Here is a 15,690-nt window from a genome sequence, read left to right on the forward strand (position 1 = left end):
AAATTCTCCCCAAAAAAACACATTTTTGATCTTATTAGTTTCACTATGAGGGGATTTATTTTGGTGTAGCTGGGAGTTTCTTACTGCGCCGCTGTTGGGAGCGCAGCTGTTAATTTTATTTCTCCACACAAGGCTGCACATGCCCCTGACAGCATTCGCTTAATAGCATTATCAGGGATTACATGTTACAAAATAGCACACTTATTTCCTTGCGTTGATTTGTTTAGTGTTGCACGGGTCAGCCATTGTCTCTGCGGCACGCTCATTTATTTGCAGTCAATTTTAATGCTCTTTTCATGTCAGAAATTGAATATTCCCTCACCACTCTTTCCCACAGCTTTAAACAACTGCTTTCTATTGTAATATATTGTAAACTGAAATTTATTCCTGTGATCAAAGATGACATTACTCCAGTCTTCAGTGTCACATGATCCTTCAGAAATCATTCTAATATGATGATTTGATGCTCAAGAAACATTTCTGATTATTATCAATGTTGAAAACAGTTGTGCTGCTTAATATTTTTGTGAAAAGTGTGATACATTTTTTCAGGATACTTTAATCAATAGAAAGTACAAAAGATAATACCTTTTGCTGTCTCTTTTGATGCATGTAATGGGTCCTTACTGAATATTATTTACATGTATATATGGGTCATTGACGAATAATACATAAACATAATGGAGATATAATTAATTTTGAAGTTTTATTAAGTGTTAACAATGAGATTATGTGGTTTTTATAATCAATTAACACTGATTTTGTCATTTTTTACAAGATGGACAAAATTTGTCACCAAAAAGTCATTCGTTTTAACCAAAATTTCGATTTTACCGAATGACACTTTTGGTTATACCGAATGACGATATTTTCAAAAAATGCTAACAGGCTGATATCTAGCAAAAGGACAATCAAACATTTTATATTTAGTAAACTTACTAAAATATTACAACATTTTCCATGTTTTATAGCGGTTGCACCGAATGACCTGATGTTTCGGGACATGCGTATGAACAAGTGAAAACATGAATTTTTCAAATAGTTTAAAGAGAGTTAGTTACTTTGCTTCGTGAGCATGTGGTCCTTTGCAGGTGTCTGAATGATGTCACATCCTGTCACATGATATTGACCGCATGATTTAATGCAAAATGGTCCCTTTATATCGGTTACTCCGAATGACATCAATGAAATTTATTTTTCGGACACATAATTTTAATACCATTTTGCACTATGTTGATATATGATGTTATAAAATCATGCCAGAATAAAAAATATATACATTTATTACATTTTAAGATAATTTAATCTCAAATGAAATGGCTGTATTGGCCTTTGGACGGTTAAACCGAATGACCTTTTGACACTTCAAAATCTTTAAAATACCTTTATATGTAGCAAAATATAATTAAAGCCTTTTGGATTCAGTAAAAGAGATCTAGTTGCACTACCTTACATACTTTGGATGTCATATCTTTGTTTTTTATTATTATTAAGGCCTTTGGACAAAAAAAGACGCTTCACGTCATTGCCCACTATATATAATATTTTGAGACAGAGTTATAGAAAAGGTGTTTTCCTATGAGCAGTGCTTGATCCATGACCCCAGCAGAAGTCAGAGGATGTTCTGATACCATTTAAAACCTCAAAGCTCACCTCTGAAACCATTCTCATGTAATTTTGATTCTGTTCAAATAAAAAAAATGCTCTGAAAAGTCTTTGTACACCTGTCTCCTCCCTCAGCATCCTTGTTGTGCCATGTTATTCTCAGGCTCTGCTGATCCGAGCCCTGCTCGAGTATTCTCAATGCTCAGAGGTGAAGCTGCAGTACGGCCTGGCTTTGGTCGGGGGGATTTTCCTCATGGAACTGACACGCTCCTGGTCTCTGGCTTTCATGTGGGCTGTCAACTACCGCACGGCCGCACGCCTCAGGGGAGCCGCGCTCACTTTTGCCTTCCAGAAGATCCTCCGACTACGCAGCACTAAAGACGTCAGCACAGGAGAGGTGAGCTGTGTGTTAATACTCCCGTAATAAATAGTAAACTATTCATTAGGAACAGCACTCTTATAAGCAAGTTTCTCCACTAAGAATTTCAATATTGAGAGAACAGGTTCTCAGGTCATGACTTGTTTGCTCGAATGTAGAGGAAAAATAACATCTGAGAGGGTTCGGGTCCTCTATGCAGTTTTAGCCCTCTTTTCATGGCTCGTCACGTGTGCTTTTAGCCCTTTAAAACCGAAATGGGTGTGTGTTTGTGAGGTCTGAGTGCTATAAAGCATGGTGGTGCATGGCATGTTTTAGTTTTGAGTGACTCATACTGTTTACTCTTTCAGCTGGTAAACATTTGCTCCAGTGATGGACAGCGTCTGTATGAGGCGGTCTCAGTGGGCTGTCTGCTGGCCGGAGGGCCTCTTGTTGGAATTCTGGGTCTGTCATACACCACCTATTTCTTAGGACCAACTGCACTCGTGGGATCAGCCATTTTTATCATCTTCTATCCCACCATGGTAAGATAAGCACATCTAATGCTTTTGGTAATGAATTGAATGCATTTACAGGATATGTTAACGAATCTGAATGTGGCTCAAATCACTTTTTTTTCCTTTTCCTCACATGTTTCCTTAGAGGACAGTTTGATAGCAAAAATTATTGTAGTTGGATTGATGGCCTAATTGGACTGAAAAGACTTCATGTAAACACCTCAATCAATTTGATCAAAAAATTAAGCTGTCAACCTCAATATACTTAAACACATCATATCACGTATGAATTCCTCTAGCTGCTCTCTCGACCCGTTACCCACTAAATTTCTCAAAACAGTTATAAACTGCTTATTACCTGACATATTGAAGCAAGGTTCATAGAGCAAACTGTAATTGTTAGGCCCTGCTGTAGTTGGGTCATTGATGAATAAAAAGTGTAAAAAAACAAAATGGAGATTTAATTAATTTTGAAGTTTTATTAAGTGTGAACAATGAGATTATGTGGTTTTTATAATCAATTATCACTGCTTTTGTCATTTTTTACAAGATGGGCAAAATTTGTCACTAAAAAGTCATTCGGTTTAACCAAAATTTTGGTTATACCGAATGACGATATTTTCAAACAATGCTAACAGGCTGATATCTAGTAAAATGACAATCAAACATTTAATATTTAGTACAAGTTTTTAAAATATTGCAACATTTTCCATGTTTTATAGCGGTTGCACCGAATGACCTGATGTTTCGGGACATGTGTATGAACAAGTGAAAACATGAATTTTTCAAATAGTTAAGAGAGAGTTAGTTACTTTGCTTCATGACCATGTGTCTGAATGATGTCACATCCTGTCACATGATATTGACCGCATGATTTAATGCAAAATGGTCCCTTTATATCGGTTACTCCGAATGACATCAATGAAATTCATTTTTCCGGACATTTTTTCTAATAACAAATCAACGACTTCTACACATAATTTTAACACCATTTTGCACTATGTTGATATATGATGTTATAAAATAATGCCAGAATAAAAATACATACATTTATTACATTTTAAGATATTTTAATCTCAAATGAAATGGCTGTATTGGCCTTTGGACGGTTAAACCGAATGACACTTCAAAATCTTTAAAATACTTTTATATGTAGCAAAATATAATTAAAACCTTTTGGATTCAGTAAAGGAGATCTAGTTATACTACCTTACATACTTTGGATGTCAAATCTTGGTGTTTTATTATTATTAAGGCCTTTGGACAAAAAAATGACCCGTCACGTCATTGACCCAGTTACTGTCCTCAGTAACAACAGACAAATCTGTAATCATATTGATTAAATTATTGAAAAATAATGTCCATCCATACAGCTCAAATGTGCAAACCACAGCACAGAAACAGCTTTGATTAAGATTTTAAATGATGGGACTATTTGGGTTATTTGGCATCCTCTTTTAGATCCGAGTGCTGCTTTTGACACCGTTGATCATGAGATTCTACCCGACCGACTTCAGAACTGGGTTGGATCTGTCAGGTCCTGTCTTAGACTTGTTCAGATCCTACTTAAGCAGCTATATTGCACTGGAAACCTACACCTCCTGATGTTACATCATATGGTGTTCCTCAAGGCTCAATTTTGGGTCCTCTAAAGTTTAACCTATACATGCTTCTTTTAGCTGGTGTATTTAATCAGTACAATATTTCCTTTCACCAGTATGCATATGACATGCAACTCTTGCACCAGGTTTCCATTTTCCACCCTGCTGGACTGCATAGAAAGCATAAAACTGTGGATGTCACAAAACATTCTACAGCTAAACAAAGATAAGACAGATGTACTTGTTATCTGTAATGACGCACGGAGAACATCTATTGCTCCATATCTAAAATCCAGTAATCAGGTCAAGAACTTAGGAATCATGTTTGACAGCAGTGACCTCAGTTTTAAAAAACACATTAGCATTGTTACTAAAACAGCATCTTATCCTCAGAACCATGTGAGTGTGTGATATTCTCTCTCCTTCTGACATTGAGAAACTTTTTAATGCATTTGTTACATCTAGATTTGACTACTCCAATAGCAGCTCTAAAATGAGAAATCACATTACTCCAACGATACCTTCGCTGCCTGTATAGTTCAGAATTGAATTCAAGATCCTCTTATATGTAGAGACATTTAAAATCTAACCATCCAGACTAGCTAAAAATTGCCTGAAGCTTTAAGACTGGAAGTCAAAAGGTCTTCTAAACTCATTTAATAACAAAATATTATGAAGTCAGATTCAGTTATATTATAAAATATAGTGATGTTATGATGAGCATGCCAGGGAAGAGGGTTTCATGCATGCAGCAGTAGTTTAGATGTCATTAAAAGGGCACAAAAATGTTTTTGAGCAGAAAATCTGAACATTCTGTAATTTTTGTGCCGTACATTAATAGTTTTACCCGGGGAATTTCCCTTTGTGTCAGGACACGCTGTAGCCTTGTGACTGCCTGTACAGGTTGTTCTTCACATAATAATTATTTCCCACAGATGCTGGCCTCCCGCATGACAGCGTATTTCCGTAAGAAGTGTGTGGTGGTTACGGACCGGCGCGTCCGACTCATGAATGAGATCCTGGGCTGTATTAAGTTCATTAAGATGTACTGCTGGGAGATGGTGTTCGCCCAAAACATCCAAAGTAAGACAGCGCTCAACTACACCCACTCACACAGTTGGACTGACTCAGTCACCATCATTATATGCTCACTTCCTGTTTGTCTGAGTGCTTAGATGTCATAGTCTCCATGGAAATCAAAGGATCATCTCTGTGGCTTTACACTGCATTCAAAGGAACAATCTCAAGTTTCCTAATCCACTGTCTTGGCTCTGTCCTTCCTCGTTCCTCAGTCACTGAAATGTCCTGACAGTCCCTGAGCTTCAAGATTCATTTACAAAGCATTTAGCGCTCTTTATTCCATGATGCCTTTGGAGCGGTTTGACTTTGTTGAATGTTAGATAATAATTTGGGTGACGTGCATATACAATACCATTCAAAAGTTTGGGGTCAGTACGTTTTTTTCTCTTTTTTTCTTTTTCATTTTCAAATGAACACTTTTATTCAGCAAGGATGCATTAAATTGATCAAAATTGACAGTAAAGACATTTATAATGTTGCAAAAGATTTCTATTTCAATTCACAATATTACTGTTTTACTGTATTTTTTTGTGAGCAGAAGAGACTTCTTTCAAAAACACTTAAGTCACCCTTTAAAAATGTATGAACTATTGAATTACTGCATAGAAAACAAAATATCAAATCTAGTAATTGCTGGCGCAGTACATGACACAAACCAAATATGACTCTGAATGGTATATTTAGTCATAAATTTATTATTTATAACCTCTTTCACTAAAATGTTTTCTTGAAAAGTTTGCTTGTACTATCCTTTCTTTATAACAAATGGTACTTGTTTTGGTATTTTGAATGTAAAAAAAAAAAAGACTTTCATTTTAAGCTGTGTCCTAAATGTTCAAAAATTCACTGCATATGTAGGCAATGATTGATTTAAAACTTTAAAATGGGATATACTGCTTTAATAATCCATTTTCACATCAGATATTGCCTGTTATGTAGCTGAGCAGAAATGAAGGATGCATGACCTTCTGTCTTCTATTTACACTTTCTTTTTTTTTGTGTGTGCACTTATGAATAAAATATCACAACCTGCATAGATTAACATCTTCTATATCTGAAATATGGAGATCCAGCAATGTTTTCAGAGATTACGTCCAGTGCTTCTGGTTGTTTAGACCAGCAGCAAAACATTTTGGCCATGAGCCAGAGAGCGGCACTGAATGAATGTGCCAGCTTGCGGGCAGTCGGGAGACAAATATTAGTGCAGCAGAAGGAGGCTGAAATGGGGCACTTGGACACCATCCAGTGCCTCAACATTCCCATCTACTGCAACATCCCATTTATGATTACAATCTGTCTTCCGTTACAGTCGCACTTCTCAGTGTTACCGCCGGATTGGACATAGTTTGGCTCCTGTAAATTAGAAAGTACATTGTAGGACGGAAACACAATACGGCTACATTCACACAGCAGGTTTCCAGTCTTGTTTGGAGCACTAAATATGGTTCTGTTCATACACAGTCCAGTTTCAAGAGAGAATAACAAATGCATTATATAACCGAACTGACTCCCTTAAGGCCGGTTCACACAGAATACGTTTTTGCTGTTAAAAATGCAAGACGTAGGTCTAGAGATGCGCTTTTTAAAAGTTGAACCTTTTTTTAACTTGAATGCCGTGTCATGCGCAAGACGCCCCCTACTGCTGATTGGCTGACTCCCTCTCCTCCCCATCATAAGTGGACACACCCCCTACTGCTGATTGGCTGACTCCCTCTCCTCCCCATCATAAGTGGACACGCCCCCTACTGCTGATTGGCTCACTCTCTCTCCTCCCCATCATAAGTGGACACGCCCCCTCCTGCTGATTGGCTCACTCTTTCTCCTCCCCATCATAAGTGGACACGCCCCCTACTGCTGATTGGCTCACTCTCTCTCCTCCATGATCATGAGTGGACACGCCCCCTCCTGCTGAGTGGCTAACTCCCTCTCCTCCCTCATCATGTGTGGACACACACCCTCCTGCTGATTGGCTCACTCTCTCTCCTCCCTCATCATGTGTGGACACGCCCCCTACTGCTGATTGGCTCACTCTCTCTCCTCCCCATCGTAAGTGGGCACGCCCCCTCCTGCTGATTGGCTCACTCTCTCTCCTCCTTCATCATGAGTGGACACGCCCCCTACTGCTGATTGGCTCACTCTCTCTCCTCCATGATCATGAGTGGACACGCCCCCTCCTGCTGATTGGCTCACTCTTTCTCCTCCCCATCATAAGTGAACACACCCCTACTGCTGATTGGCTCACTTTCCTCACCCATCATGAGTGGACACACCCCCTCCTGCTGATTGGCTCACTCTCTCTCCTCCCTCATCATGAGTGGACACGCCCCCTCCTGCTGAGTGGCTCACTCTTTCTCCTCCCCATCATAAGTGGACACGCTCCCTACTGCTTATTGGCTCACTCTCCTCCTTCATCTTGAGTGTATACGTCCCCCTGCTGCTGATTGGCTCATTCTCTCTCCTCCCCCACCATGTGTGGACACATCCCCTCCTGCTGATTGGCTCACTCTTTCTCCTCCCCATCATAAGTGGACACGCCCCCTACTGCTGATTGGCTCACTTTCTCTCCTCACCCATGATGAGTGGACACACCCCTACTGCTGATTGGCTCACTCTCTCTCCTCCCCCACCATGAGTGGACACACCCCCTACTGCTGATTGGCTAAATCTCTCCTCCCCCATCATGAGTGGACACACCCCCTACTGCTGATTTGCTACAAATTTGTTGTAGTACTCAGTCCGAAATGTTTTTCACTCAAGTTGTTATTTGAATGATAAAAAATGAATTAGAAAAATTGTTGTTGTTGTTTTTTTTAGCTTAAGTAAAGTTATTTGTGTTAATTGTGTTGCTTCTTTGACGACTCCTCTGTTTGTGTCTCCAGAGGTTCGATCAGAAGAGAGGAAGATACTGGAGTGGGCCGGCTGTGTTCAGAGCCTGACGGTGGGCTTGGCTCCAGTTGTGGTGGTGATAGCCAGCGTGTGCACGTTCACTCTTCACATGTCTCTGGGTTATGATCTCACGGCAGCACAGGTTAAGCCATATTTCTGCTTTTCGCTTTCTAGCCGAGGCTCATAAACAACAGCGAACTTGAACTCACAGAGACCTGTTTTCATTTCTGTCACAATGCGCAGGCCTTCACCATTGTTGCTGTTTTCAACTCCATGACCTTTGCTCTAAAGGTCACACCCTTGGCAGTGCGTGCTTTATCCGAGGGCTCCGTGGCCGTGAAACGATTTCAGGTCAAAAGCACATCCACATACACAAAAGAAACAGAAACGGCTGATCTGCTGTTATTTTCTCACCCTCATGTTTTTCCAAACATTAATTGCTTTCAGTGGAACAATACCTAAACTTAACAACTACCTTACTTACTATTAAGCAGCAGAGTCATAGTTAATAGTGCGAATTGGACCCTAAACTACACTGTGTTCCAAATGCAAGTGACATATCAGTAGGATTTCAGTTCAGATTTGACTTTTTCAAAGAAAGTGTTTGTTTGTTTTATTTTCCATATCTTTTTAGATAACTGGTATCAATCTCAGACAGGTTTGTTGAGTAGTTTGCCAGCCCTACTTAGGTAAATGGAAACCCTACTTAAAGAGGTTGTTCCACCGAGTTCTCTTGTGCTGTAAATTACTCACAAATCTTATGATAGTTCGATAATCTCCATTCAGTTTTCACACAATATTAGTTGTTTTCATACCTTTTGCACCATTTCATGCTTTTCATCTTCAGTAAGATCTTTCTTCCTCACCATATTGCATGAGAAATGTGACATGCTTAAAGGGATAGTTCACCCAAAAATGAAAATTTGATGTTTATCTGCTTACCCCCAGGGCATCCAAGATGTACAACATGTTCTCCAACCAATACGACCATATAGGTCGTTTGTCACTTCCCTGAAATACGACCCATAGGAGCGTTTGGTAAAATTGCACCCCTTTCGTGCACGACACTTTCATTTTTACGCATTGTTCCTTTTTATCTGCGTCATGTTTCGGTTTTGCGTAGCTCAATTGGTAGAGCATTGCAATAACAATATGCAATCATGTGATCATGCGATTATGGGTTCGATCCCAGGGAATGCATGTGCTCATAAAGTGTCTATGCACTATAAATCACTAACGTTAGGTTTAGGGATGGGGGTGGGTGTAGTCGTTAATAAAAATAAGTTTTGCTAAATGGAAATAGGAGAAATGGTGTAAAAAGTCCACATACTGCATTTAAATGAACACGCATTTTGATTGGTAATGACAGTCATACGTCATTTCATGACGACAGATGTAACGCGATACTGCCATTATTTTTATGCCCGCTAGAGGGCGCATGACTTCAAAACGTAAATATAGGTCGTAATAAGGTGCTTGAAAAACAACCTATAGGGTCTTCAGTTTCTTCAGTAGAACACAAATGATGATTTTTAACTCCAACCGTTGCAGTCTGTCAGTCGTATAATGCATGTCAATGGGAATTCGTCTATAAGAGTAAAAAAAAAACATACACAGACAAACCCAAATTAAACCCTGCGGCTCGTGACGACACATTGATGTCCTAAGACACAAAACGATCGGTTTGTGCAAGAAACCGAACAGTAGTTATATCATTTTTTTACCTCTAAAACACCACTATGTCCAACTGCGTTCAGCATTCGGTTAGTGAGGTCTGATCGCGCTCTGACAACGGAAGCGATCTCTCGCACTCATTGAAGCAAAGCGCGAGACATCACTTCCGTCATCGGAATGTGTTTCTTGACCTCACTAACAGGATGTGCAGGGCAGTTGGACATAGTGGTGTTTTAGAGGTAAAAAGTTATATAAATACTGTTCGGTTTCTCGCCAGACCGATCGTTTCTTGTCTTAGGACATCAATGTGTCGTCACGAGCCGCAGGGTTTAATTTGGATTTGTCTGTCGTGTTTTTTTGACTCATAGATGGAGTTCCCATTGACATACATTATATGACTGACCGCAACGGTTGGAGTTAAAAATTATCATTTGTGTTCTACTGAAGAAACAAACTCACCTACATCTTGGATGCACTGGGGGTAAGCAGATAAACATAAAATTTTCATTTTTGGGTGAACTATCCCTTTAATAATGTGGAACAAGTAGGGTTTCCATTTACCTAAGTAGAGCTGGCAAACTACTCAACAAACCTGTCTGAGATTGATACCAGTTATCTAAAAAGATATGGAAAATAAAACAAACAAACACTTTCTTCGAAAAAGTAAAATCTGAATGTTTATTGTACTGAAATCCTACAGATATGTCACTTGCATAATAATTTGAGACACAGTGTAAAGTGTGACCCAAAATTTTTGTTATAAGAGAACTATTCCTTCAAACAGGTTTGGTGTTCCCGGTGTTAATGCCTCCACTTATACCCACAGAAGCTCTTCATGATGGAGGATAGGCAGCAGATCTCGATCAAAACAGAAGATCCCTGTAATGCAGTGGAGTTTAAAGATGCTACGCTGGTCTGGGAGAAGAAGAAAAAAAAGAACCAAGTTCAGCAGAAAAGAGGAGGCATGAGGAGAGTTTTGAGGAGGGAGAAACTGAGATTGTACATCGTCACAGAGGAGAGTAAAGGAAAGAGCGAGGAACCCAACGCAGAGCACCTTCTCACACACATGGAGCAGGAAAGCCCGCAGAGCACCATCTCCTCAACCCAGAGCATCCGCCCGCCGCTGCACAAAACCCTGCATCGCATGGAGCTGAGCATCCCGAAGGTACTGTCAGCATATTTTTACCATTCCATGTGAGGTTTCACTTTCACTACATAGCTCAGTGTCAAAGGTCAGATGTGTTTTGAAAACAAGGTTTTCATAGGCGACTCAACCATTGCTTGCAGGAAAACCATTCATAAAGAGAGGGCTCATGTAGTTTCTTCATAACAAGAAACTCACTCTATTTTCATAAAATATCTGTGATGTATTCTGACGGCCTGCTTTCTGCGCTGTGCGTCCAGGGCTCACTGGTGGGGGTTTGTGGTGGAGTCGGCAGTGGAAAGAGCTCACTGTTATCTGCTCTCCTGGGACAGGTGAGACATTACATGCACTACCATTCAATGATTTGGGGTCAGATTGTTTTCTTGTTTTGTTTTTTAGAAATTAATATTTTTTTTCAGCAAGGAGGCATTAGATTGATCAGAATTGTCAGTAATGACATTTAGGATGTTACAAGGTTCAAATAAATGCTTTGAACTTTGCACAACTGTTTTCAGCATTGATAATAAGAAATCATCATATTAGAATGATTTCTGAAGGATCATGTGACACTGAAGACTGGAGTAATGATGCTGAAAATTCAGCTTTGATCACAGGAATAAATTATATTTTAAAATAAACTACATTGAAAAGTTTGTAGACAAACTTTGATGTTGGCTTGACAAAGCCGTATGAATGTTTGAAAGTTTTAAAAGCTTTAAATTTAGTGATGTGGAAAGAAAGACAGACAGACATAGCTAGCATGAATTAACAAGTTTTAACACATTGCTAGCATGAATTATCATGTTTTAGAATGTTGCTAACACGAATTAGCATATTGTTCGAATGTTTTAGTGCATTGCTAGCATGAATTAGCATGTTGCTAGCATGTTTTAACATGTTGCTAACATTAATTATCATGTTGTTAGCATGTTTTCACACATTGCTAGCATGTCTTAGCATGAATTAACATGTTGCTATCATGTTTCAGCATGTTGATAGCATTAATTAATATGTTGCTAACATGGTTTATCATTTGGATAGCATGAATTAGCATGTTGCTAGCATTTTTAGGATGTTGCTAACATGTTTTAACATTCTGATAACATGAATTAACATGTTCCAAGCATTTTTTAACATGTTGTTAGCATGAATTAGCATTTTGCTAGCATGAATTAGCATGTTTCTAGCATGAATTAACATGTCGCTAGAATTTTTAGATTGTTGCTTGCATGTTTAGCATTTTTCAAGTATGAATTAATGTTATCATTTTTATAATGTTGCTATCATGTTTTAGCATTCTGATAACATGAATTAACATGTTGTTAGCCTGTTTTAGCATATGGTGATAGCACAAATTAACATGTTGCTAGCATGTTTTGACATGTTACTAACATTAATTATCATGTTGTTAGTATGTTTTCACACATTGCTAGCATGTCTTAACATGAATTAACATGTTGCTAGCATGTTTTAGCATTTTGCTATCATGAATTAGCATGTTGCTAGCATTTTTAGGATGTTGCTAGCATGTTTTAACATTCTGATAACATGAATTAACATATTGCAAGCATTTTTTAACATGTTGATAGCATGAATTCGCATGTTGCTAGCATGAATTAACATGTCACTAGTATTTTTAAGATGTTGCTAGCTTGTTTAACATTTTGCTAGTATGAATTAACATTTTGCTGGCATTATCTAACATGTTATCATTTTTATAATGTTGCTATCATGTTTTAGCATGCTGATAACATGAATTAACATGTTGTTAGCCTGTTTTAGCATTTTGATAACACAAATTAGCATGTTGATAGCATGTTTTAACATGCTAACATTAATTATCATGTTGTTAGTATGTTTTCACACATTGCTAGCATGTCCTAGCATGAATTTGCATGTTACTAACTTGATTTAACATGCTAACATTAATTATCATGTTGTTAGTATGTTTTCACACATTGCTAGCATGTCTTAACATGAACTAACATGTTGCTAGCATGTTTTAGCATTCTGATAACATGAATTAACATGTTTCAAGCATTTTTTTAACATGTTGATAGCATGAATTAGCATGTTGCTAGCATGAATTAACATGTCACTACTATTTTTAGGATGTTGCTAGCATGTTTATCATTTAGATAGTATGAATTAACATGTTGCTGGCATTATCTAACATGTTATCATTTTTATAATGTTGCTATCATGTTTTTAGCATGCTGATAACATGAATTAACATGTTTCAAGCATTTTTTTAACATGTTGATAGCATGAATTAGCATGTTGCTACCATGAATTAACATGTCACTACTATTTTTAGGATGTTGCTAGCATGTTTAGCATTTAGCTAGTATGAATTAACATGTTGCTGGCATTATCTAACATGTTATCATTTTTATAATGTTGCTATCATGTTTTTAGCATGCTGATACATGTCTGAAGACGAATGAGGTTTAGCGAAGATTATCAGTGAATAACAACTTAAAATTTGTGTTTCTCACACAAATTTATAATAAGACCAGCACAAACATCGTATATTACATTTTTATGGTATAACTTTGGAGTTCTTGACAGCTGTTGTTTTACAGAAAAGAGGAGCACTCCTCTGAGAAAATAACAGCATATGGATTTGGCACAAAATTAGAGTAAATAATGAAAAGCATTTATTTTATAACCACCCCTTTAACCATCATAAAAGCCTGGACACAAACCAGCTGGTCTTCTCAGCAGGGTGAAAGCAGATGTATAGGTTTGATTCTTCGCCTTCTGTCTAGATGACCCTTCTCGACGGCTCAGTAGCTGTAAATGGAGAATTCGCATATGTTGCTCAACAGGCTTGGATCCTCAACGACTCCCTCAGGGAGAACATCCTGTTTGGAAAACAGTACATTGAGGAAAAGTAAGGAGCTGTATTCATGCATATAAAAATAACTTGGGCCTTTCTTCTAAAATTAAGCAAGCATCTCTCACCAGGTACAATGCTGTTCTGGAGGCATGCTGTTTATTCCCTGATATTATTGAGCTACCATATGGCGACATGACTGAGGTATCTACATTATTATAATCTCTGACCTCGACAAATACAATCAAGGTCGTACAAATCACTTGTATGATATCTATATTACTTTTTCAATTGTAAATGGCCTTGAAAAAGTAATCATTACTGTGGCTGGAATTGAATTGTCTGCTGCAGATAGGAGAGAGAGGGGCCAACCTGAGCGGCGGCCAGCGGCAGAGAGTGAGTCTGGCACGTGCGCTGTACAGCGAGAGACCCATCCTTCTGCTCGATGACCCCCTCAGCGCCGTCGACGCTCGTGTGGGCTCCCACCTATTCCACAGCGCCATCCGCCCCGCTGCCAAGGGCAGGACTGTTATCTTTGTCACGCACCAACTGCAGGCAAGAGGCTTATGAATGCATGTGATGTACAGAACATATCACATACTGGGACAGGTGACATTGAACTCGTCCAACAAGTTCCACTGAGAATAATATTATATATGAATATGGTTCATGTGAGAGGCAGTGCTGTATTACGAAGGCAATCCTTTCAGATATTACTATACTTGGGTCAATGACGTGACGGGTCATTTTTTTGTCCAAAGGCCTTAATAATAATAAAAAACAAAGATACGACATCCAAAGTATGTAAGGTAGTACAACTAGATCTCTTTTATTGAATCCAAAAGGTTTTCATTATATTTTCCTACATATAAAGGCATTCTGAAGTGTCAAAAGTGTCATTCGGTTTAACCGTCCAATACGGCCATTTCATTTGAGATTAAAATATCTTAAAATGTAATAAATGTATATATTTTTTATTCTGGCATGATTTTATAACATCATATATCAACATAGTGCAAAATGGTGTTAAAATTATGTGTAGAATGTCCGGAAAAATGAATTTCATTGATGTCATTCGGAGTAACCGATATAAAGGGACCATTTTGGATCAAGTCATGTGATCAATATCATGTGACAGGATGTGACATCATTCAGACACCTACAAAGGACCACATGGTTGTGAAGCAAAGTAACTAACTCTCTTTTAACTATTTGAAAAATTCACTTTCACTTTGTTTTCACTTGATCATACGCATGTCCTGAAACATCAGGTCATTCGGTGCAACCGTTATAAAACATGGAAAATGTTGTAATATTTTAAAAACTTGCATGCTACTTCACATGCAACTATATATATATATATATATATATATATATATATATATATATTTATATATACAATATTGACTGTTACTTATACATTAAAAAATTTAATATTATGTAAATATTAGATGATAACTGATGTTATCGATATGTCATCCCTATTAAAATCTTAAAGACATAAAAATTTCTCTCAAAACATTATTTTATCAAGCAAATGACTTCTGCTCTATGATATTATTATGCTTATGGTTAGGATAATGTAACATAAGGTCTCCTAACTCTATATGTCCTTTCCCCTGGGTGTGTTTATTCTACAGTACTTGCCAGAGTGTGATGAGGTGGTGTTAATGAAGGACGGCCAGATAGCAGAGCACGGCACACACGTCCAGCTGATGGAGAAAGGCCGAAACTACGCTGCCCTTTTCAACAGCGTGCAGCAAGAGGTGCGATATGCCGCCCGCAGCAGCTGTGCCCTATGGGAAAACACCAGGGTCACACACTCACAAAACTTCCTACATCACCCACTGCAAAATTCATGAACCATGGGCTGCAGAGCCACTGGGTTTGAAATGTTAATTCACGCTGTGCTTTTGTAATTTATAAGTGAATTGATCTGTGGGAGTAACAGCCGAGGGACATTGTCACTGATCTCTGTATTAATGACC

At 38.3% G+C, this 15,690-nt stretch overlaps 1 protein-coding gene across 1 annotated transcript in view; it reads left to right on the top strand.

Annotated features, from left to right (window-relative positions):
* wu:fb13g09 (ATP-binding cassette sub-family C member 5) overlaps positions 1–15,690 on the top strand; it is a 53,345-nt gene that overhangs the window by 13,153 nt on the left and 24,502 nt on the right. Inside the window, exons 5-15 of the mRNA XM_048176587.1 lie at positions 1,769–2,002; positions 2,332–2,505; positions 5,015–5,162; positions 8,039–8,187; positions 8,289–8,396; positions 10,546–10,884; positions 11,124–11,195; positions 13,635–13,759; positions 13,834–13,906; positions 14,054–14,257; positions 15,343–15,468. Coding sequence (XP_048032544.1) covers positions 1,769–2,002; positions 2,332–2,505; positions 5,015–5,162; positions 8,039–8,187; positions 8,289–8,396; positions 10,546–10,884; positions 11,124–11,195; positions 13,635–13,759; positions 13,834–13,906; positions 14,054–14,257; positions 15,343–15,468 — 1,752 coding nt within the window. The remainder of the gene's footprint in view (positions 1–1,768; positions 2,003–2,331; positions 2,506–5,014; positions 5,163–8,038; positions 8,188–8,288; positions 8,397–10,545; positions 10,885–11,123; positions 11,196–13,634; positions 13,760–13,833; positions 13,907–14,053; positions 14,258–15,342; positions 15,469–15,690) is intronic.

The sequence above is a fragment of the Megalobrama amblycephala genome, linkage group LG23 (genome assembly GCF_018812025.1).
Source record: "Megalobrama amblycephala isolate DHTTF-2021 linkage group LG23, ASM1881202v1, whole genome shotgun sequence".
Taxonomy (NCBI): Eukaryota; Metazoa; Chordata; class Actinopteri; order Cypriniformes; family Xenocyprididae; genus Megalobrama; species Megalobrama amblycephala.